Raw genomic sequence first — 23,718 nt, 5'->3', positions numbered from 1 at the left:
AAGTGGCATCTTTCCTTTGGCACAACTCCAGATGCAAGAGCACCTTTTTACCTGACCCTCACTCAGACCTTCAGGAGCCTCACAAAAAGCTTCTCCTCTAAATAATATGTTTGACCCAGACCTCTTACAACACCTCTGTTAAACAAAGCAGACTCCTTCCGTGAATGTGGTTGAATACATGCCACCAAGATTGTGGAAACAGCTGAACAAAAAGGGACGCCCCAAGTCTGCCCCACATGGTAATGCACCAATCACGACAGACATTGACCACAAGATGCTCACTTTTATATTGAAGAACTACAAGGATGTTAGGAAAGGGGTGCAATACTTTGAGGTTCTTGTCAAGACATGTTCCCGGATAATGAGAGACCCCTTGGCTATGGAGTATGGATTTGGCCAAGAGGGACAAAAATAGAGGTGTCCACGTTGACTCAGCTGTCCCTATGGCCATGCGTCTAGGATTGTTTGCCTCCAAGGTAACGCAAACTGTGCCATTTCAACTGAGAGGTGTAGGAATGTTCTTCTTAAGACCAATGAGTGATAAACTGGGGGAATAGGATTCCTCAAAATGATCTTCTCTTCTGGGTCTATGTTGTGCATGTAGGGGATTGGCTAGCCTTGCACAGAAGATTTCTCCAATTCACCTGGCAAGGTTGCATTTTGGTATTCATCAGTCTCTGATTCAGCCTGTCCTCTGTACCTTCTCAGCACCCACCATGCACAAAGCTGCTGAAGCCAGTAGCAGTGTTCCTCAGGGGTTGGGCAGTGAAACTGAATATCTAGCTAGTTGACATGATCTTGATGTCTAAATGTAATGCAGTGCTAGTGTCCCATTGGCAGCAGGGTCAGACTGGCCTATGTGGCAATAGGGCAATGCCCAAAGGTCTAGTCCATCTGGCTAGTGTGGGCCACTTGTTATGGGCCAATGAGGGCTTGTTCGATGAGTGAATACACTGCAGACTGTCTTTTAACTAATTTTAGTGGCTAATATGCATTACAATGCTGCACATTTTACCAAACATGTGCCTCCATATACAGTTTGTGGCAAGTAGTAATGACATGGAAATTTGAAAGCGGACCACTATTTGTATTAGTGCCTTGGCATATGTTATGTTTCATTCCGACTCCTTCAGCTCTCTACCTGCTCAGGGCTACGATGGGCCTTAATTAACTCTGGCCACCACTATTGGCTAATACTGGAGGTCTTTTAGAAAACTTCACTCAACCACCAGGTAGGAACTTTGCCTTCCTCTTTGCCTCTTGCTATCCTTTTTTCATGCTTTTACCTTGATGGGCTGCACTAGTCTGACACACACACACTGGTGTCTTTCAGATGCAAGGTGGGGCTCTGTCCTTAACCCCACCAAGGGACTGCGCCTAATGCCACCTTCCAGTTGTTGATTAACTACAGCTCTACAAGACGGAATTGCTGCCTGTTCCCTTCCGCCCTTCTCTTCTTCCCCTCCCCCCGGACCCAAGCTTCAGGTTGGCTCGTTTTTGTGGTTGTTTTTAATGAGAGGTTTTCTCTCTTTTAGCTATACAGGTCCCTCATCTGGATAGAGCACACTTTTACCACTTGCAGGTATAGGTTATTCCGTGAGTTTCTAACATCCACCCCCTCTTTGCGTTTACCACCTATAGGGCGATACAATCCTCTTTTAGCCCAGATGAAGGCACCCACCTTGGAAGCCGAAACGTCCTAGGGTCCAACTTGCATCTCTGGGAATTTTTTGTTTCCTGACGTAGACCGACTGAGGATTGGTCACTCTTAGATCGAAAAATCAGTGTACAACTATATAGGACTTATAATTGACATTGCAATGAAAACTGCTCCTTACCTTTATGCAAATGTACACTATTTACTAACACTCACCACTCTGTTCGGCTTTACTCTTGTTGCAGAATGCACCGAATGGGAAAATAATTTGTTTAATTTCTTTTGTAATTGATGCAAATGTACCTCTGCTGTTTTTGGTAAAGAATTCTACCACTCAAGTGATGACGTTATGCAGAGTTTTGGTCAAAGGTTTATTATCATAATTTAGTTGTTTTGCTTTCTGGTTACTTTATTCCTTTGCTTACAGAACAGGTCTGAGACTTATGCTCTAGTACTGCCTGTACTTTTTGTTTTTCCATTTTATCAGGACACTGTATTTTGGTTTTTGCTGTTTTGATAAAGAAAGTGGAGTGCAATAATAATAAAAACTGCACCTCTAAAAAAGTGGTTTCTCTTAATAACATAGAGCACACTCATACAATACAATTTATATTGTCTTGTCCACCCCTTAGGGGGTTCCAGATTACATCACTAGGATGAATCGTTGGTGAATTTTTGCATACACCACCAATTTCTATAGAATCAAATACATACAGAAGTTATAGTATGTCTCAACTTTGCTAGGCGGCTACCCCTCCCTGTGGCACATTGCTTACCTCAGCCTTAGGTTCCGCCATTATGGGCTGCCCCTCTAGTGTAACTACCTGCTCCAGGGTCTAGGCTTCCTCCTCAACTGTGAGAAGTCAGAGTTGTTGCTATCCCATCGCATGGACGTCTGGGAGTTTGCAGTGGACCTCTTGAGGGCCTCCTTTCAACTTTCACTCACACAGGTGAAGGCAATCATGATCGGAATAATGTAGGTGATCATGAAGAAGATTGCTGTGGGATATAACGTGGATGGTTGGCCTATTGGCCTCCAGGATTCGAGCTATATTTCCAAGTCTATTCCATTATTGAGCACGACCGAGGTTAAAAATATGGTGCTTGTGTCAAGTCCTTCCCTATGTGCAGTTAGTTCCCCTCATCCAGGAGACTCGCACTGAATGTCTTATGTGGCGCACAGAGGCCTGGGACAGCAGGCCATTATTGGCTCAGAGCTGCACTTAATTATAGAATCAGATATTAGCAGATGTCATCCGGACAGGCTGGACCACAGGGTGTGGGAGCATTTCTACTAGAGGGGCCTGTTGTCTGGAGGAGCTGGATATGCATATCGATTGCTTGCAGTTTGGCAGGTTCATTTGCCACCAGGGCTCTCCTGAGAGACTGTATGGACTCTTGCATCCTCTTGGATCGACAGCTTCTCAGCAGTTTTGTCAACTATCTGGCAGTACCATGTTCGGTCTCCTGGCCAAAATGTTGAATTAATGATGGCATTATTTCCCGGGGATGAGTGTGACCGTGCAGGCAGAGTATGTGCCAGGTCTTTCCAATGTAGTTGTAAAGCTGGTGCTCCAGACATCCGAGGGACCTCAGCAACTGCCATTCAGTATGTAGATTCCTTACAATCCTACCAGATAAATGGAGACCTTTTCAGAAAGATATTTTTGTGTCCTGTCTCAACCGTTACCAGCTGCTATTTTTCAGTTGCCTGTTCCAGAGGCTTAGGGAGCTATGCGTCCCTCAAGATTTGGGGACCAGAGATGAACATGCGCATTACTCATTCACCCTTACTGACAGGATGATGCTCCATGTGAGGTGAGAGCACCTGTCTCTGGCGATTTTTTATCCGCTTAGGAGGTCTCCAGACCGGTTGCTTGATAATATAGGCCTTTATATGAATCTTGCAGTCAGTCTTCCCCTAATTGATGACCACTTGACAGATGCCTGTCTCTCTGGTGCTAGTGGCCTTGAGGATTTCCGGGCATGTTGGTGAGTGCCAGGATTTTTAGAGTCCCCCGTGGCTCAGATCTGTGACTCACGGGTTCCTGCTACAGATGTAAGCTGTTTGGAATGTCTGGTGTGTGGAATGGAATACTGATCCCATTTCAGCCCCTATAGTGATTGACATTAATTTATTAGCTTCCTTTTCTGCTAATAGGAAGGCCTTTTAAGACTTTGGCAGTGTATCCTTTAACGATTTCTTAAGGCCAGTGGGGTTCTCATTGGTGATCAGTTTTTAGTGAGGTGACTGCTGGAAAGGGTTCAGCTGTTGTCTCCCCCAAGCTGTCTTTGTCTCTTTGGGTTATGAATATGGATTTTGGTCTTCTTGAGAAGGGTACGGAGGATGGTAGGATGTAGAAATGTCCCCTAAGGCCCTTTCAACTAAGATGACAATGCCCTTGAGTTCCATCCCTTGTAAGAAGGTTTTTCGATGTATGAGCCCTTGATGGCGACATAGGACTTTTTACCCATAAGAGGTCACTTTTACTGTATTTAGGCATACCAAAATAAGCACTTATCCAGCCTTTGCGGGTATTCCTGATCTTTGTGTCAATTATTGTTTGAAAGATTATGAGCGTGTGACCTATTGGTGGTATCAATAGGCAACGGTATACAGCATTTTGAGGCAGTATCGGCTCCCATCATTGCCTATGGTGGATCAGTTCTGAAGTGGGCAGAAATACATCAGATTTTGGTGCAATGGCTCCTAGTTTTTTTGGAGAGTGGACAAGGACAAGGTGAGAAGATATCTTGAAGGTTGCCAATTGGTCAATCTATTTATCTTTTATGAAGCTTTATTTTAAGCCAGTTGAGCAAATGGCTTTGTTGATGGTAAACTAGCATATTTTTCACCTCTAGATTTTGCCACAAAATACAGATTCCTCATACCATGTAGTTGTGATTGTATTAAAGACACAGGTGAGTATTATCCCACCCTTTGTGACTTTACATTTGATAAATTTGATAAATGTGCTAAGTACCTGCATTGGTTTCAGTAGGGGCACATTTTTGTCTGCATTATTTTTCAAGTGTATTTTGGTTTGTAGTGGAGATGTGAACGCTTTGTAAGGAGATTTGGCGCCATTCCCAAATCTGCTGTGGGTTTTCTGGATCACTAAGTTGCTCTTTTAGGAATCCTTGTGGTTTGTGGCCTGTTTGTGATATTCAACATTTATCGTGGTTGGACTGTTTTTCTGTGCCAAATAAAGAGTAAGGGCTAATGAGAAGAAATTATATAATTGATAGGGTGTCTAAGAATGTAATAAGGACATCCCGTTTCCTAGGATATTCGGGAAATGTAATTTATTTTTTTAAATGTATGTTTTCTTGATGATGAAAGTGTTTGCGTAAAGAAGAAATGCACTGGCCTTTGTGTCTTTAATAGACTAAGGGCTCCCTTATATGACCTATTATGGGAAATGTGCATTTGTTATGTAAGTCTACTTTAGAGTGTCTGCTGGATTAGTGATACAATGACAATGTTGGCTGCAAAATGTCGAGCCTCATACATTGTACATGCTTCCGTGAGACATACGAGGCATGGTACACTGTTCTGTTAACGAAAGGATTGACACTTTCTGGGTGGCTGATGTATTAGCTCCTCACATCTGCCTGGAAAGCAGTTCCAGGTGGTTCATTCATTTAACTTAATGGTATTTGTTTACAGATTGTATTGAGACTCCATAACCCCCAACATGGATTCTGGCTTTTCTTGCATTCCTTAAATTGACTGTTCCCTGTAGATTGGCGTTTCCAGTCCTCTATCTTTGTGATATTTTAATTCAGTTGGCAGATTGCAGCACTTCATACTAGCTACAATTCTCCTCGTTCATGCGGGTGGCACGTTGTGATAGCGTACTTAAATGTGTAGCATGCAGTGTTGTCGACTTGGATCAATTCACCATTATGTAATTGTTCCACTTTGATAAGACTTAATTCAGTTTACATAGGGCAGCATTTCATACTTGTTTTCGTTTCCTTCTCCAATGTGTGACACTTTGGGAACTCACATCATACTTCCCAGAGGGAAATGTTGTACATTTGGTTCCATTCTCTTTCTTTGAGTTTAGCCTCTTTGGCATTTCGTTCCACATTTGTTTCTATTTTAGTTGAACACCCGTCTTCAGGTTAACCACTTCTTTCGGTTGCTTTTGGGTGGTCCACCCTCAAATTCTGGCAAAGGTTCTACGCTCTGCATGTCCAAGGAATCCTACGATTCTATACTTGTTTAAAGCGTGGACCTAGCTTGAGACCAGAGGAGCTCTGTACAGGGAGTGGGTATACAGCAGTTGTGCTGGCATCTTTTAACAGTAGCGCAGTCCTGTGAGTTACGGTCTGTGCATCAGTCTGAACGTCCACTGTGATTAGTCATTGGCCAGGTGCTGTTGAAAAAAAACGTGTTTTGAGAGGTTTATGTAATTGGAGAGAATTTCTGGGGGCATTCCAAACCGATACCGGGATTGAGTTCCAGTAGGAGGGTGCGTGGCAAGAGAAGGATTGTGGGTCCTGTTTTTGTGGATGAGTTGTGATTCGAGCTGGTTTGTCGATTTGCTGCGTGTCTACGATGTCCTAGCATTTTGTTGCCCATGTGGCCTTTGTTTCTGTTCTCAGAGCATCTCTTTCTCAGTTCTTCCAGGCAGTCAAAAATGGGTCAATCGCAGCATTCACACTGTAATTTTAATGGTTCAGCTAGTGTCCATGTCTCATTAGCTGCTTTGTGGATTTTAATTTCATCTGCTTCATGGTCTTTCATATATTCTCCTTGCTACACTGTAACTCAGCTTGACAGCAGCTTTACAGATACTTCGGTCACGTGCCATCCTCAACGACCTTTCCAACGCATGATTCAGAAACAGTAGTTTTGTACTCAGCAGTAGCCCAGCTTCACTCTATATGCTGAGGCTATGCATGACCCTGACCAACACCATAAGAGAGAGATGGAGCTCCTATTGCAACCTAGGTGGCAGACTCACAAGCATTCACTTTTATATACAGACACACACACAAACACACCTGAAATCAAGGTGCAGCAAAGTTAGCTGAAAAGAGCACGTTAAATTAATGGTTTGCGGAGTGCTGCATCAAGTGCAGTTGGCGGCATTGTTCATTTGTGAGTCGACTTTCCTGGAGGGACCTTTTTGAAAAGCACACTGGCTTCTCTGAAATACAGCAGCGGACACGGATCGCCACGCAGAGTGCTGCATCGAGTGCAGATTGCAGAACTGTTTGTTTGTGAGGCGAGTTTCCTGGAGGTACCTTTTTCGAAAGCATACCGGCCTCTCCTTTGAAATATAGCAGCGGGTGCGGAGCGCCATGCGGAGTGCTGCATCGAGTGCAGTTGGCGGCAGTTCACGGCGAGTGAGAGGTGCAAGATCTTATATTTACACCCATTGTTGTCTATATGGAAAAGTGCCTGTATAATCTACGGAGCAAGCCTCTACAACCATTGATGCCAGAAACCAACATTACACTTGCCATGGTATTGAAATCTTTAACTACCCCCAGCATCATCTGAAAAGGATATGAGCTACACTTCAGGCTACAGTCTCTGGTAATTGCTGTACTGAGGTATGTGATAGTGCCAGTTTTCCGCCAACTATACGCTGAGACATGACTGTATGACAGCTGATGGAGTCTGTAGCTTACATTAAACTGCCAGCACCAGCAGAAAAACGAACACGGAAGATTCGGCAGAGAACATTATCCGATGATGCGAATCGGGTTGTAGCCTGCTCTAGCATAGTTACCCTGATAACTAGCATAGCAAGGCCTAAAATAAGCAGTGTCATATAGCAATTTTCTATGCAGGTCTGTAGATTTGCTAATTAAATTGGCACTTGTGTAGCAAAGCTAGCTATTTAAGTTACTCTGTTCAATCAAAGTACAGCTCGCGCTGCATTATTCTTGCTCTCTGCACTATTTTCTCTGTTCACTGCAAGTTCAAAGGGGCTAATGGAGAGAGAGTGCCGCAGTAGTCCTCTCCCCCACTCTTAAGTGCCAATGGCCTGTGTGGGAGTGCTAGGCAAGAATTTCTTTTTCAAATAATTGCAAACCAGAAGTAATTGTGATGATTTTATTAAGCTAACTGTATCCTGTCTGGCAAAGACCAGTATGCTTTATTTTTTTTAAAAGACCGCCATGCATTTACATCAAATTTTTACATAATGCATAATTGCAGTATTGCTTCTTGTAAAACACTGCATTGTATCCAGGCTTTACAGTAAAGTTGAGCTTAGTGTATCTAAATCTCATAGTGTCAACAATATTTCATTTTGGTGGGGAAGATGCATCATGTTGACTAATGAACACTTTTGAAAATGTACATGATCACACGGCCAAATGCTTTTGATGGCACACCTATTTCTGTAACCTGCTGCTTACATACATCTGTGCAACTGGTGCTCAACCCTTGAGCTGATCACATACTTCTTGTGATTCTAATGTATAACCCGGTTGCTTTATACCAGCTACCCTGAAAGCCAGATGGCCGCAAACTACAATATTCCACCTAATTTGCCCAGCTCCCTGCATGCTACGCCATCCACTCTGCTTAGTCTCTTACTTTCTTTCCTCTACATGATGAATACACAAAGCTGACTAGATGTTTATGCAAAGTAGTGATCAATAGTTCCATCCAGTCTGTCCATCTACAGAACTGTTTTCAGAGTCATTTTGTCATATCTATGTATTTATTTGTGTCCATTCAGGTAGCTAACATTTTACAGACACTCATCTAAGGCTTGAAAAGTCTTTTCACCCACTCACATAGTCTAGTTCATTTTATGAAGGGCAAGTACAATAGCGGGGGATTTTTCAAACTTTTATTTAACATTTACTTTGTTTGCAAGTGATGTCAAAGACAATTTTCACTGTGCATGTCTGGCCTCTGGGTGTCAGCAATGTGCCAAACAAAGTTGGTTTATGGTGACATGTACCATTTTACAGATAGTGCATTTAAATTTGTTGTCATCCATTGCCCTGGGCCGAGTGCATTTCCCTTAGGTTGAGTAGGTAGACTAAGTTACTCAGCCTACATGTCTCGTGAATTTTAAAGAATTGTAAAGACCTGACTCATTTCCCTAATGTCTTACTTCAGTAGTACACAAAACTGCTTTATTGTTACTCATTTTATGTCTTGGGTGGGTACAAATAACTTCAGGTGACATTAAAAAATATTAGTACAATGTTGCTAATCAAATGGGTTTGTTTGCTAATGAAGACAATTTTCATGACCAAAGTCTGCTAAACAATTTTTGAAAACAATTGTATGCCTTGCATAATAATGGAAGCCAACTTGGACATTATATCGGTTGACGTAAGGAAATTGAGGGGGTCCAGGACCAAGCCAGCAGAGAAGATGTGATCACTGAAGCACACACAGACAATGTTATGAGAGGCAAGCAAGCTTCCAGCTACAAAAATGTCCAACACCTGAAGCAGAACAATGCGGGTAGCATGGCTACACCGGTTAGGAAAATAACAGACTTTTATCTTTTATCTGGACAAGCACCACTCAACACAAAGGGAAACCCCAAGATAGTAACAGTGATACTAACTTGCCTTCCGACTCAAATTTTATAAACGACTTAAGCATCTTAGAAATTGATAAAATAGATATTGGTCCATCTCTTAAGGAACAACCCTGAATAAGTAACGAGAAGCCACCTAACGATCTGAACAACTCGCTCAACTCAGAACATTTTCCATCACTTTTTTCTCAGAATATATAGGTTCCAAATAAACAGCAATCAGAAATCTGAACCTCCCTAACAAGCTCCTCGGCTTCCTCCCCTCTTCACCACACCTTGAGAGATGTTAACAGCAGTATCAAATGATCACCCCCTTTGATTTCAGCCCTCAATACGATTCTTAGTTTGCTTGGCCACTTGCACGATAATATATGTATTTTGTTTAACGTAGATGTTTATTGGATTATTTGGAAATACAGTTCACAGTAATAAGGCACAACCAATGATCAACTTTCCTTGAACACTCCCCCCCCTCTGAAACGAGTTAAACGTGTTGACCATTCTACAAGTTAGAACAAAGGACCACTTATATAACATTCGTAAATAACAAAGACTACAGCAAAAACTCAACGGCGGCACCAGGACATTGCTGAGCTCGTGATTCCCCCTCTAGACATTTCCATCATTCTGGGCCAGCTCGTTGACTACATAGCAAGAAGTATGTAGGGGGACGGAGAGTAGGCTTGACACTGCCCCATTTCAGCCTAAAAATCACCCATTCAATCTGAAACGACTCCAGATGGTCATTCACCATAGCTGACACTTTTCCATACATGAATATGGTCCACAGTTTGATCAACCAGTCATTTTTGGAGGATAGGGAGTCACACTTCCATTTTTAAGGCAGGGCCACTCTCCCCGCCCTTAGCATAGCTTCAATAGGTTTTGGGAACCTTGACTTGTTAGTTTCCTCATCCAGGACACCCAAGAGGAGTTGGAGAGGTTCTGGCTCAGGGGATATTCCCACTGCGTCCCTGATCCAACTGAGGACTTCGGACCAGTAAATCTTTACCTCTGGGAAGAAGCACAACATGTGGAACCAGGAACAAATTGGCCGCAGCGTCTGATACACCTGGGGGAGGACCCTGGGACCATTTTAGATAGTCTAAGGGATGGTGTGGGCCAACAGTGTAGTATTTTGAAATGTTGTTCCATTGTCGAGGTGTAGAGGTTGCCGGAGAACATTAGCTTGTACAATTCTGGTCGGCCCAGAATTGCTTGACATTTTGGCTCCCCTCCAAGTCAGACCTAATCATTACTTTGTATATTTTAGATAGGATTCCCTTTCTTGGGGTAGCTTAATTAATTAGTCTCTCAAAGGGGGTGAGGGGTCTAGAGATCTTGGGTTGACATCTTGGATGGGACAGTATACCTTTGAGGCGCAGGTACCCGAAAATGCTCAGCAATTCATCCCCCAGGGACTCGGACAGGGTAGGAATTTAATAAATTGGCCTTCTGGGAATTGTTGACATGCTCTCTCTAGACCACTGTCAAACCATTTTCGGGAGTGGCGAAAGCCCCTCCCACCAACCGCCAGCGGGACCCCTACACCAAACTCATAGGGGAAGGCCAGGATGAGAGGAGGTTATTGCTATTACCCTTTTTCCATAGAACCCACAGAACAGCAAGCGTTGGATGCTTCCTAACGTGGTCAGGGATGGCTTTAGTAGGGGACCACAATAGACCTCTGACTTTCTTTGGATGGGTGGTTAGGCCCTCAATGTATGTCCAGTGAGTGCCCAGGCCATCTCTGAGATGTTGACTCAGAGTTGGGCAGCCTTGTAATACAGCTAAAAGTCAGGAAGCCCAAAGTCTCCGTAGTTCCTAAGCAGGATTAGAGTGGTCATTTTAATTCTAGTCCTCTTCCCCTTCCATATACATTTATTTATCATAGTCTTTATTTTAACAAAGAAGGGTTCAGGGAGGGGGGTCGGGAGGGTGGTAAATAGGAACAACAGCAATGGGAGTATGTTCATCGTGACCATCCTCCCAAACCAATAGAGAGTTAGGGGGGGGCAAGCGGGTTAGGTCTGATTTGATCTTATCCAACAGCAGTGTAAAATTGTGCTCCACTAGCGTGCTGAGTTTTATAGTAATTTGAACTCCTAAGTACTGGGTTGCTATCTCCTCGACTCTCACCCCCCGCATGGTGCTCATATCTCTAATTGTGGAGTCAGTGGCTCCAATGGCCATTATGCTAGATTTGTCAATGTTTATTTTCAGGCCTGAAAACCGACCAACGTGGTAATTTGGGTGAGCAATTCGGGTAGGGAGTTCCCCATGTCCGTTGGGTAACACATGATGTCATCTGCAAACAAGGAGAGCTTAAAGTCTAAGATACCATAACGGATTCCTGCAATATTCTGGTTGTTCCTTATTGCAATGGCCAGGGGCACCATTGTGAGAGCGTACATCAGGGGGGGAAATGGGGTAGCACAGCCTAGTTCCTCTAGTCAGGTGTAAGGGGGCAGATGTGATACTATTGAATGCCACTCTAGCTATGGGGTTGTTGTAAAGTGCAGAGATCCATTGCCGAAAGTTGCTACCAACCCCCATCTTTTCCATTCTACCCAGTCAAAGGCCTTCTCGGAATCTATTGAAACCAAGTAGGCATTCATGCCCTTGCTTTGTGCCTCATATATTAAGTTGATAGATTTTCTTATATTGTCTGATCCCTGGCGGCTTGGGATAAACCCCACTTGATCACCATGGATCAGGGACGACATTACGTGGTGGAGTCAATTGGCTAGGACCTTGGCCATGATCTTTACGTCCGTATTCAGCAGCGAGATAGGGTGGTAGGATTGGCATCGTGACGGATCTTTGCCTTCCTTCGGGATGACGACTATGAGTGCTGAATGCCACAAAGCATGCCACCCAGCTGCGCCATTGTGACCTCCACTCCGCCACTCCTCCTTTCTTTTCTCACTGGGCACCATACATGTTTCCGCAAGCCTGCTCGGGCTGGGCCTGTCCTCTTCACGCCAGCATGGTGTCTCCACCCGGATGCTCTTGTGCCGAATGCTCCTTTATCGTCTTCTCAGAAGGGCAGCACCAACCCCTTCTTGCTCTCCTCTTCTCGGATGAGGTTTCCCACCTTCCGCCCTGCGTTCCGCTGTGCTAGAGGCCATATTGCATCCTCTAGGGTGCCCACTACTGCTCACCGGAGGGACCGTCCTGGAGCCCTCACCTTCCTCTTGCCCGGCTGAAACGGGGGCCATGCTGCACCCTGCATGCTCATCACTACTGACTGGGGAGGCCATCCCATACCTTCCCCTTTCCTCGCCATCTACCGTGAAGGGTGTCTACCTCCTTCCATTTCCCGCCAACTCACCACTCCCTGCCGCGCTCCTCTGCATGTCTGCCCTGCTCCTCCTGGCCCCCTGCCTTCCCCTGTCCCCACTGATGAGCTACATGCCACCACTGCCATGCTGCGCCCTCTGTGCTCATTAATGACACCTAGGGAGGCCGTCCCATACTTGCCCCTTACCTCACCATCTACCGGGGAGATCATCCGCCTCCTCCCCCCTGCACTCTTCTGCAGGCATTTCCTACCCTGCCCCCTCTTCACCGTTGCCCCATCACGCTCCACCCCCTTGTATCGTCACTGCTGCCCCACCCCCATACCCGCGCCCACACCCACCCCACCGCTATGAGATCCAACCCCTCCCATACCACCATTATGCCCCCTTTCCTCAGTGGCATCCTGCACCACCCCCTCCACCTGTCTTTAGATGCCCTGCTGATAATGCTCAGTGCCTCATGCAGGACCTGGGCATCTACGAAGGCCCCCGACATGGCCATACTACTGTCCCCTTCCCGACGCTGTGCAAGCCCCAACTTAACAAACTTCCCTTATAAGTTTTTGTTTGTTTGTGGCCTGGTTGACATCCTTTCTCACCAACTGACCCTCTCAGGTCCAACTGGGGTCTTTCCTCTCCTCTTTCTTCCCTTCTCCGTGATCTATCCTCTGCTTTTGATGCAGTCAACCGTGCCATAATGCTAAATCGTCACTGGGACAACCTTGGAATTACTGATCAGGCCCTGGCCTGGTTGACCTCCTGTCTCACCGACTGACCCTCTCAGGTCAAACTGGGGTCTTTCCTCTCTTCTATCCCTCTCTCTACTTGTGGTGTTCCCCATGGGTCTAACCTCTCTCCCTGGCTCTTCAACCACTACCTGGTACCTCTTGCCCACCGCATCGCTACTTTCTGCTCCAATTTACAATGTTATGCAGATGACACTCAGCTCTCTTTGTGGCTCCCCTCAGCCATCTCTGCTTCTTCTCTCATACCAGACTGTCTGTCCGCAATTCAGGAATGGTGTGCGGCCAATGATCTCTGCCTTAATACCAGTAAGACAGAGATCCTCCTCATTGGGACACCCGCTCCCTCCTTTCCTCTCTCTCTCTCTCTCTCTCTCGCCGGCCACTCTGGGCCCTCTTCATGCTTCTTCCTGTGGGGCTAAGAACCTTGGTGTCATCTTCGGCTTCACCCTCTCCTTCTCTCCTCATATCTCAGATGTCTCTAAGTAAAGTCAAACTATCAGCTGCACCTGCTCAGAGGTATTCTTCCTTTTCTCACTTCCCCCCAAAAGCTCACTGTCTCCAGAGCTCTGGTCTTCTCTAGTCTGGACTATTACAGCAGCCTGTTTCTAAATCTTCCTAACTCTATGCTTCAACCTTTACAACTTATCCAGAACAGGACTGCAAGACTTATCGTTGGCCTCAAGCCCAGGGATCGTATTTCACCAGCTCTGAAATCTCTTCATTGGCTCCCCGTGGCTACAAGGATCAACTTCAAGAGCCTCTGCATTGCCCACAAGGCTTTATGGGGCCTGGGACCATTCTACCTGCAACATTTCTCTTCCAAAACATCTTCCTTCTCGAGCTCTCTGCTCATCCACCTCCAACTCTCTGGGGGTCAGAAGCTTCTCCAAGTAGAGACTTGGGGGAAGATCTATCTCCTCGGCTGGGGCAGCCATCCTGCCTCTCTCAAACTTGAGCAGAACCACCTCTGGTTCCGGATGCAACGTAAGACCATCCTTTTTGCTACCGCTTTCTCTCTTACTCTACCCTCCTGATGCACCTGACTGCTACGCGCACTGGTCACCTGGTCCCCCTCTGAACTCGGGTCTAGGCTACTGCATGTTCAGTTGCCCTTGAACTGCCTCTGGGCTCTCCAGCACTTAAGGGTCTGTATCTGCAACCCTACTGTCCCTTCTCTCTGCACTTATGAGCCACTCGGCTGCACTTGTGAGTTAACTGCACTTCACCCCTTCGCCTCCCACCCGGCACTTCTCCCCTTTCCTCTGACCTGCACTTGCATGATCTGAATGACACAAGGCCGAGTAAGATTGTTATTTTGTCCTCATTTGTTTCCCTCTTTTTTTCTTGTCACGCCTAGAAACACTTGTGTACAGGTGCGTTATAAATGCCACATCATATCATATCATATCATTATTTACCGGGGTGCCAAGGCACCTGAGCCCTGATCCCGCAGTTGCCCCCCTGGTAATACAACCGAAACAAAGCTGAGCCACCATAAAAAAAACCTTCCCCAACTACACCCCCCCTCACAATAAAGCTGCACGCCTGTCTGCCACTGGATCACAGCACCATGCTGCGCACCGCCACCTGGCGGCCCACTCTGAGCAACGCACTCAGCCTGACCCCGGATGCACCAGCATGCCTGGGACCCTGGAGAAGAATCTCCTCACCCCCATCTGCCCTGCGCCGCAACCACCCATGTCCCACAACCAGGGCTGGGATCAAGCACCCCCCACCAGGTGCCGCTGCAACCCAACACCCGCCTCCCCACTAGCTACTTTGCCGCTACTCCCCTGCAGGAAGCAAATCCCAAACCAAAGCACTGTTATGGCAACCAAGTCCCAGCTGGAGGGGTCCCACACCACCACCCGGTGGCAATACCCCTGCACCAACCTCAAAGTCCTCATCTGGGGAACCTGGGCTCCTGGCCCCTCAGACCCCCACCCGGCCACAAAAAAGGGCACTGCCGACCAGCAAGGCCTCCCCCTAGCCCCACCACACTGTGCCCCCAAGCCGCCTAGACCGCTGCCCCCAGACCATGACAACACAGGTGCTCACCGCCTGTGGGTAAACGCAGGCCAGAAAACCTGTTCCCGCTCAGACCACAGTGGACAAACGCTCAGAGGCCTGGGACCCTACAAACTGTGCCCACCACTGACCCCACCAGGTCACAGACGCACCGGAGGTGCCCACACCCAGAGCACCACATAGGTGTAATTAAAACTGGTAATTATCTTTGCTTCCTTTTTTTAAATATATATTACATAACTCTTATCCATGTATTATTATTTATTTTTGAAACCCACCTGTTACCCACTAGACTAGCCAAAACACCTGGCCCTGACTAAACTAATAAGGGAAGAAATGGCAGCAAACGACGGTCCAAATGTAACTACAGCCACAACTATCACTTGCTCCCGAACCTTCCCTGTCCTCCTTTATCACCAGGAAAGGGCTCTCTAACCCCTTAATAGCTATCTGGCCTGTGCAGAGACAAAATTACCCCGAGGGAAACACATGCATACTCCCCGGCGTTAGATATGTTTCATCAGTCTGGTGAGTTATCGACATACGGGTAACTCCCCGATTGCCCTTGTTTATTCATTCTATGTTTCTTATCTTAGAAAGCACATCGAACACCACTGCCATCTTGCAGTATACACCTGCCCTTACACCTCAGGTTTGAGAACCAGTGCTCACTGGTGCTCGCAGCTGATTTAGTCATTCGATAAGGGTGACCACCCTTTGTTTACTTCCTTAAGCAGTGTGGACATCTAGTGTAAGTGTGAAGATGGTCATACATGTGGCCATGGATAGCGGGGCTACATGAAGTGCTTTATCATAAGAGTGCATGACTTCTGCCTTGGTATGCAGCAAATGGAGCCATGCCATGGGCCACAGTGCCCCTTCATAGTGCACCTGCTGTCACCTTTTATTTTCCTCTTACTGCAGCACCCTTATTCTGCTTCACCTGCTCTTTCATTTCTCTCTCCAGGGCTGCAGTGCTCCCATCCTTCTGCACCCACTTCCCGGCTGTATCTTTCTGCACCCACACCCCATGACTGCAGAACTCCGTCTCTGGGACTCACTTCTCCCTTTGTTGTGCTATAACCTCTCCCTCTATCTGGCATGTGCTCCCGTACCATTTTTCCTCTCCCCTTGCACCTTTCCGACTCTTCTTTTTCTCTTTTTAGCTAGTTAGGGGGCATGTAGCAAGGCTGTGCTATAGAGATGAGAGGGCCTTATACAGGTCCAGCATAGGCATGGGTGTGCCAAGTTGCTACAGAAACATGCAAAGGACTGGGGGGGACTTTGTAATGGCAGAGTTATCATGCCAAGATTGCATATACCAGGTCACAACTTTCTAAAACAGAAGATTTCAGAGCAGGTTATCTTTGCATTATTGAGAAAAAAGGAGGAGCAGTGAGTGAATGCGCTAGTGAAGGCAGATGAGCTGGTGATGCGCCAGTATACAGCATGTTATCATTCAATCAGAATCCACACTGAGGATTTACTCTGTTGTACCTAAGAAGTTGCGGCTGCGATCCACCACCTTGATATGCGTCGCTCCCGTGGGTATACGTGTGACTTCCTTGTACCCAAAGTAACCTGTAACACAAACATACGCCAGTTCATCAGCAATACACATGACCTCACAGCAAGGTATAAAACTGGGGGAACACACATTGGAGAAAGGCAGGTCATTGAACGGTACACGTCCTGGAAGAGGGACAATGGGACATGGCAAAGATTGCATGACATCCCAGATCATTAAACAATATAACATAGCACAAGGAACAGCAAAGGCCACAAAAAGTAGAGTAACGTAACTCTGTCAGATGGTAGATAGCCATAGGATGAGAGATCTGCATTGATGTCAGATGGGCCATAATGCGGGAAGGGAACGGGTGGACACAGGAACTCGTCGAAAGGAGGAAACTCATGACTAGGGGCGGGATTCTTCAACATATGGTGGAGGGTTATGACACAGGGAGTGTGGCACCTCACTTCATAGACTATACACGAAATGTATATGGTATGGGTGTAGGGCATGAATATACACAAACAGGAACTGATGGTAAGCCAACAAACTTGGACGGTTCTTTGCACCAGAATTCGATTAATAGTTGGGAGATCAGCCTCCACAGTGAGTGGGACACACATACTTTTTGGTGGAGTTCATGCAAACAGAAATGACATGAAGGCACTAATTGCTCTAGCAGTGTCACTCAGGGGTCCCTAACCTTTTGTGCACAAGAGCAAAATGTGCATATTAAATGAAATGGTGAGCAACATCCATTTTTGTGACAAAACATATCAGCGCATAGTTGGTGGAAAAATGATTGCAACACAAATTAGAAATGTTATAAACTTATTATTTATTTTGCGGTACTTAATATGTATCTAGACTACATGCAATTCTAGCAGAGGAAATTTGCAAGAACTTTAATTTAATTTGACATTAAGTGGTTGTTTACAAGAAATGTTGAGGAAATTGAGTAGTCAGTTGGACATTAGACAGATCAGGCCAGTCAAATTGTTAAAAAATATAGTAGGACTAAATGAACATCACCAGGGGCTTTATTTTCTCGAGCAAAATATTAGAAGTTTAGTGCAAATGTTTGGGCAGTAAAATTGGTCGCAAATAGAGCACTGATTTTCAGGTGTAATTTGGGATTCTGCCCAGGGATTATATTTAGTGGCAAATGGTGCATTTGTAAGCATACAAGACCAGCAATATTATTCCTTAGACATGGTGGACAGTATTGTGGACTGTGTTTTCTTCAGGAATGTTATGAATGTTTGCATTTCTGATTCAACAGAGTGATCACTATCCTCTTGAGTTAATTTTCCAATGGCATGGGTAGGCATCACAAAGATAATGTCCGACAGCCAGTGGGGCTGGTTGGCGATGCCTAAGCTCGACAAGGAGGCATTGGAAAGAATTACTTATTGCTAAACTTTAAGAAATTCTCTTAAAACTGTTAAAACAGTTCACAGGTAACAAAGAACAGCGTCAGTTTGAGTTTTTGAATGAAACTATCTGGGCCAGACCTATTGGCAAACATTGTCCCATAGTTTGAGGTCTAGGTCATCATAGAAAGGGATACCCCATGGTTTGATGTAAAATGTATTGAGAAATAATGGGAGCTTTTTCGAGGGGCACCACATTGTTTTATGTTTAATGCAATTGTCGAGACAGGCATGATGCCATCTCCTTGGACAAGTACTCCTTGGCCCACCAGCACCCCTACTGTTAAGGGATAATGTCCTTAATGGACATTGCCAGCAAGGTATTCTTCAAATGTTTGTGGCTCAGACTGGAGCAGTGGGCTCAAAGTAACTATATCCTAAAGCCCTCCAGAGCGGGTTTCATGGGAGTGCTCATTACAGTGGACCCCTGCTTCACTCTGAGCACCATCATGGAGAAATACAGTAAGGTTAAGGGAGTGAGATTATTTGTTACTTTTTTCAGATTTGGAGAAAGCATTTTATTTGAGTAATCGAAACATATGGTGGTGTAATTTACATTTGATTGGGGTCCCAAATGGTTTATTAAATCTTATCCATCTGTGATATGCAGACATCTCGTGCCTAGAAACACTTGTGTACACACGCGTTATAAATGTCATATAATAGCATATCATATCATCTCAGCATCTGCCTCATATATACGATCAGAGAATTATACATTGTTTTTCCCCATCAAAAAAAGTGAAAAGTAGGGATGTCAGTTGCCCCAATTTACTCCATAAAGACTTTGGCTCTAGTACTTCTCTTAGGAAAGTTAATCAACCCTCTCTGAAGAGTACCTTTTATAGAATGCCTCTTTGTGACGATGACGCTGATATTTTGGACTTAACCCTGGCAGGTCGCCAACAGGAATGGATATAAAAAAAGGACTAGTTTGAAATTAAATATGATAGAAACAAAATGTTGGTGTTCGGGAACAGGATGACACCTTTTAGCTAGTTTTTAATGAATGTAGATATGAGGAGGTAATTTCATTTTTATTTGACTCTACTATTCTCAAAAAAAGGTCCTTGGGTTAATTATTTTAAGAAGACAGACGAAAGGGCATCATTAAGGATTAAAGAGCTTTTTACATTTTTATTTTAAGCTTTGGACATTCAGATTGGACAAGTGCCTGGAGGTATATAAGGCAAAGATCTGTTCCATGAATTGTTATGGCAAAATACATTTCTGTGCCAAATAGTAGGACTCCCTCTAGGTCCACCTGCTGATTTGGGAGTGTTAAGTTTGAAGGTGTTGGAGCAGATAAGATTTGTAACTTTTTTTTTCAAAGGACATCTGGGGTTTGCTGCTAATCATAAAGTGAATCAAAGTAAGTCTGATTGCAGCCTCCCCTGGTAAAGAAATATACTTATGGTATGGGCTGTGGGGTTGTTATAGGGCACTGTCCATTCGGATAGGGGAGGGGTTGGGATATAACTCAATTTGGCACATTAAGTTAACCAAAATAGCTCTTAAAACATGATCTTGTCCAAAGGGGAGAGAGGCAGATGTCCAAAATATACATAAGTGGCCCTCTTTACTTTTATATGCAGACATACATACACATATAAAATGTCATGGAGCAACTTGTGAAATATGATCCCCAGAATGCAGGAGGCTGATGATGCTAATGGTACGTTTACATTACCCACACCTCAATAAATGAAAGTGTGCAGGAGGAAGCACCAGGTGAGCCTGCAAAATGGGAGTCGGTGAAAATGTAGTCCATTTCTGTTAATTTATCGCTGTTTCTCCTTTTTGGGTAAGCGTGGACAGGCTTGGAAGCTGTTTTATATAATTCATTGTAATAATCAGGTTTTTATATATAGCTTTTTGAATATATTAAAGCTGCTTCTTTATTTTTGACTTGTTCTTTGTGAATTTTATTAAATATGATACATGTTTTTAAATGTTGCAACCTTAATCTAGAAATATGATTGAATAAATATTGAGTAATACTGGTCATTGCATGACACGGTAGTCTTTGAACTTCACTGGGGCTTCGGAGGTTGCCTCCTAAGGATTCTGGCTTTATATTGACCGAAATATAAAGGTGCCTGGTAAAACGTCCATGAAGTAAGGCTCCAAAGAACATATATCTGGAATATCTTAAAGATTTCTCAGGAATCATCAAAGCAAGACACAAGGGAACTTATTTTAGGCGACTACAAGAAAACAGAAACCATCAAGATGGAAGGCAAATCCATGTTGATTACAGATTCCAGGAAAACTCCAAGTTGTATATACTCCTTGACCTTGAAGGAATTGCTCACTCAAATAGACACTGTCTGAGAGCCCACAGCTATACCGCTAAGCATGCTCTGCACATCTGTAAACAAATGGCAACTAACATAGTCCTGGAAACATAAACAAACATGCCACCTACAGTAGTAAGCATGACTAAGACCATGACTGGGGCCGCAAATTCAAATTTGACTATAACGCCACAATTCCTAACCGTAGGTAGATCACATCCTGGGCATGTGGGTGGTGAAAGATCAGCTAATACTCTTCTCTGCCCACTCACCAACTCTATCAACCAGCACTGCTTGGCCCTTATCTTAATACTGCGAACTTGGTAAGTGGGTCTCAGATGAACTCCCGCAAACCGAGACTCATAAACGTATGGGAGTTAGGAAGTGATAGCTCCACTGTCTCTACACAAGACAGCTGTGTGTTCATTATGTAGGCTGTCCCTTTGGGGATCTACTTTTAGGGGTGGCAAACACATTGGTCTCTAGACGGATGAATTGCAACCAAGAGAATCATTTGATTGCAGTTGAGGTGGAGTACGGTCGGGAGGGAAGCCATGGAAGATTTCTCCTTGTAAGCTCTATAATTCCCCTGGAGTAGTGTTAAGGGAACACATACAAGATGCTTTACATGACCCAATGACATCCTGGTTGATAAAGCTAGGAAACACAGCTGTAATTGTAGTTGGGGATTTCAACTGCCACATGACAGGGGAGGGGGGACTTCCCAGAACCCTAAGTTAAATGAGAAATGTGCAATGGTCCATGCTAAGAAGGATGTGGAGGGGCTGGGATGGGTCCAACTGTTTGACACCTGGGAACTAGAAAATGATCAACGGCCGCACATTTAGTGACCATCCTGGTAAGCACACATGGACTAATGGAGTAGCCTGTAGTACATTAGACTACATATTTGTGTGCCCCAAAATGCAGCTTCATGTTGAAGACATGAAAGTGATCCATAATAAATGCTCCCAGTGGTGGGCCTGTAGAAAGGGAGTATAGGTAAAATAAATGTTGACAATGCTGGGATAAGAATTAGCTGGTCTGATAAGAACGTAAACCAGGCAATAGAAGCGCTAGTCACCAAGAGATTTCCTTATCTTCCTGACTTTAATACCATGTCTATTAATTCAATAGAAGAGTGGTTCCTTGCATTTTCTGGTAAACATGCAGCAACCCCTATGGGGCTAATGGTAAGAACGGAAGGTAACATACTCCCCTATAACAAGGAGATAAGAGACGCAAAGAGGGGACTTAGAACTGATCTCCGGAGCATTATATTGTGACAATGTGAGGAAAATTAAGAATAGATATAGAGCTACCATCAAGAGCATAAAAAAGGCTGAGAGAAATAGAGCATATTAAAGAGTAGTGCAGACCATTTGTTCAAAAAATTCACATAGCATCTGGTCACTTCTAAGTGAGGCAAGGGAGATTGTGAAAGGTCAATTAGTGAACCCAATCTGGGGAGTAGAATGGGTAAAGTTTCTTGAAAATCGTAATTCAGCGTGTGATGTAGATGACACAACACCAGTGAGTGGAGCCCCATTACGTCCTCCCATTGACGCATCCTATGGTGCAATACTGAGTAAAATCAAAGAGTTAAAGTCTTCAAGAGCTCCTGGACCTAATGGGTTGGCCAACATAGTCATCAAGAGCCACCCATAGTTTTGAGCCAGCTTGTTAACTATCTTGTTTGAGAAGATTTTGACTCGGGAAAGATACCTTATTCTTGGCAAACAGCGGTCTTGATTCCCATTTTTAAAAAGGGGAACCTGTTGGACCCTAATAATTACAGGCTATTATCTATGTTGAATACAACAGGAAAATTGTTTGCCTCATTATTGCTCAAAGAATTGCAGAAATGGGTGGACGAAGCAAACATCTTGTGTAAATTCCAAAGTGAGTTTCGACAGGGTTATTCTACCACCTATAACCTCATGGTGATGGACATTCTACGCACTAGGGCGTTCAGTAGGGGGCAGCCCACTCTATATGCACTGTACATAGATTTTAAAGCTGTGTTTTGACTCCATTCCTAGAGGTCGACTGTGGTTAAAACTAGAAGCCATGGGCTGCCCGGATGGACTTTTGTATTACCTCAGACTACTGCATCCAAACACTTCAGTCAGACTCAAATTAGACCAGGAAGGGCATACGACGGAAACGGTTAAGCAGAACAGGGGGGTAAAGCAGGGATGTGTCACTGCGCCACTTGTATACAATCTGTGTGTCTATGACATACCAGCAGCAATATCAGTGGCTAAAAACCGTCCCCCTAAAATTGGTGAGGCTCTCCTTGCGCTGTTCTGGCGTATGCAGATGACCTGGTAATTTTGAATAATACCATAAGTGGGCTCTGACGATCTGAGACAGCATTATGGGAATACACTGATAGCAATGGTCTAACCATCAATTCAGAGAAGACTAAAGTGTTCAGATACACAAGCAAAAGAGTAACTTGTGTCAGCCTCATGGTGGGTAAAATAAATATACTATATGCTCCCTCTTACCGATACCTGGGGGTTGAGTTTGAGCCCAGCGATGACTATGTTGCATGCAAACAAACATGCATTATCACAGCAGTACAAGTTACTGCTCTGATTTCCAGCTTTACTAGTAAGCAGGGCGGTTTTACATTATGGGGCATGCACCATTTATACATACAAGTGTTGATCCCGATGATAACATATGGCCTAGAGGCCCTTCTGACTTTTGATTTGAAATGGCTTCAGGTCATTGAAGGGAAACTCTGGCGTTGAATCCTTGGTTTACCTCCCGGTGTTCCCATGGCTCTCATAAGGCTAGAATTAAGATTGCCATCCCTACAAGAAATAGTCTTAAAGAAGAGGGCAGGGTTCTTTTTGAAGATGATCAGCGGAACAGCAAATCCACTTTTGATGGCAGTCCACCAGGAATTCATTAAAAACCATACCAACTACTCGATACATGAGTCCATGGCACAATTCCTAGCGGAAAAAGGCTGGACTTGCAGAGGAGTTAGATACTCAGAGGAAGTGCAGAATGGTCTTGAGAAACGTGTTGAGTTATGGGATTGGTTGGAGAACTCTGCCACCTCAGTACGTTAAAGAGTTATCAGTTTGTGCAGTACAGACTATACTCCTTTAAGAAGCCACAGGCGTACCTGAACCTATCTTCATCCAAAAGGCTCAGGCCGGAGCTTCATTGTCTTATTTAGAATGGAACAAC

General features: G+C 44.7%; 1 protein-coding gene across 1 annotated transcript in view; it reads right to left on the bottom strand.

Moving 5' to 3' along the window:
• The window catches only part of ADAMTSL5 (ADAMTS like 5), a 268,633-nt gene that overhangs the window by 96,942 nt on the left and 147,973 nt on the right, over positions 1 to 23,718 (bottom strand). Inside the window, exon 7 of the mRNA XM_069612224.1 lies at positions 16,763 to 16,846. Within this exon, the coding sequence (XP_069468325.1) occupies positions 16,763 to 16,846 (84 nt within the window). The remainder of the gene's footprint in view (positions 1 to 16,762; positions 16,847 to 23,718) is intronic.

The sequence above is a fragment of the Ambystoma mexicanum genome, chromosome 1p (genome assembly GCF_040938575.1).
Source record: "Ambystoma mexicanum isolate Mex_15411 chromosome 1p, UKY_AmexF1_1, whole genome shotgun sequence".
NCBI lineage: Eukaryota > Metazoa > Chordata > Amphibia > Caudata > Ambystomatidae > Ambystoma > Ambystoma mexicanum.
Note: the sequence above shows the minus strand (reverse complement) of the source record. Positions and strands in the feature narration are given on the sequence as shown.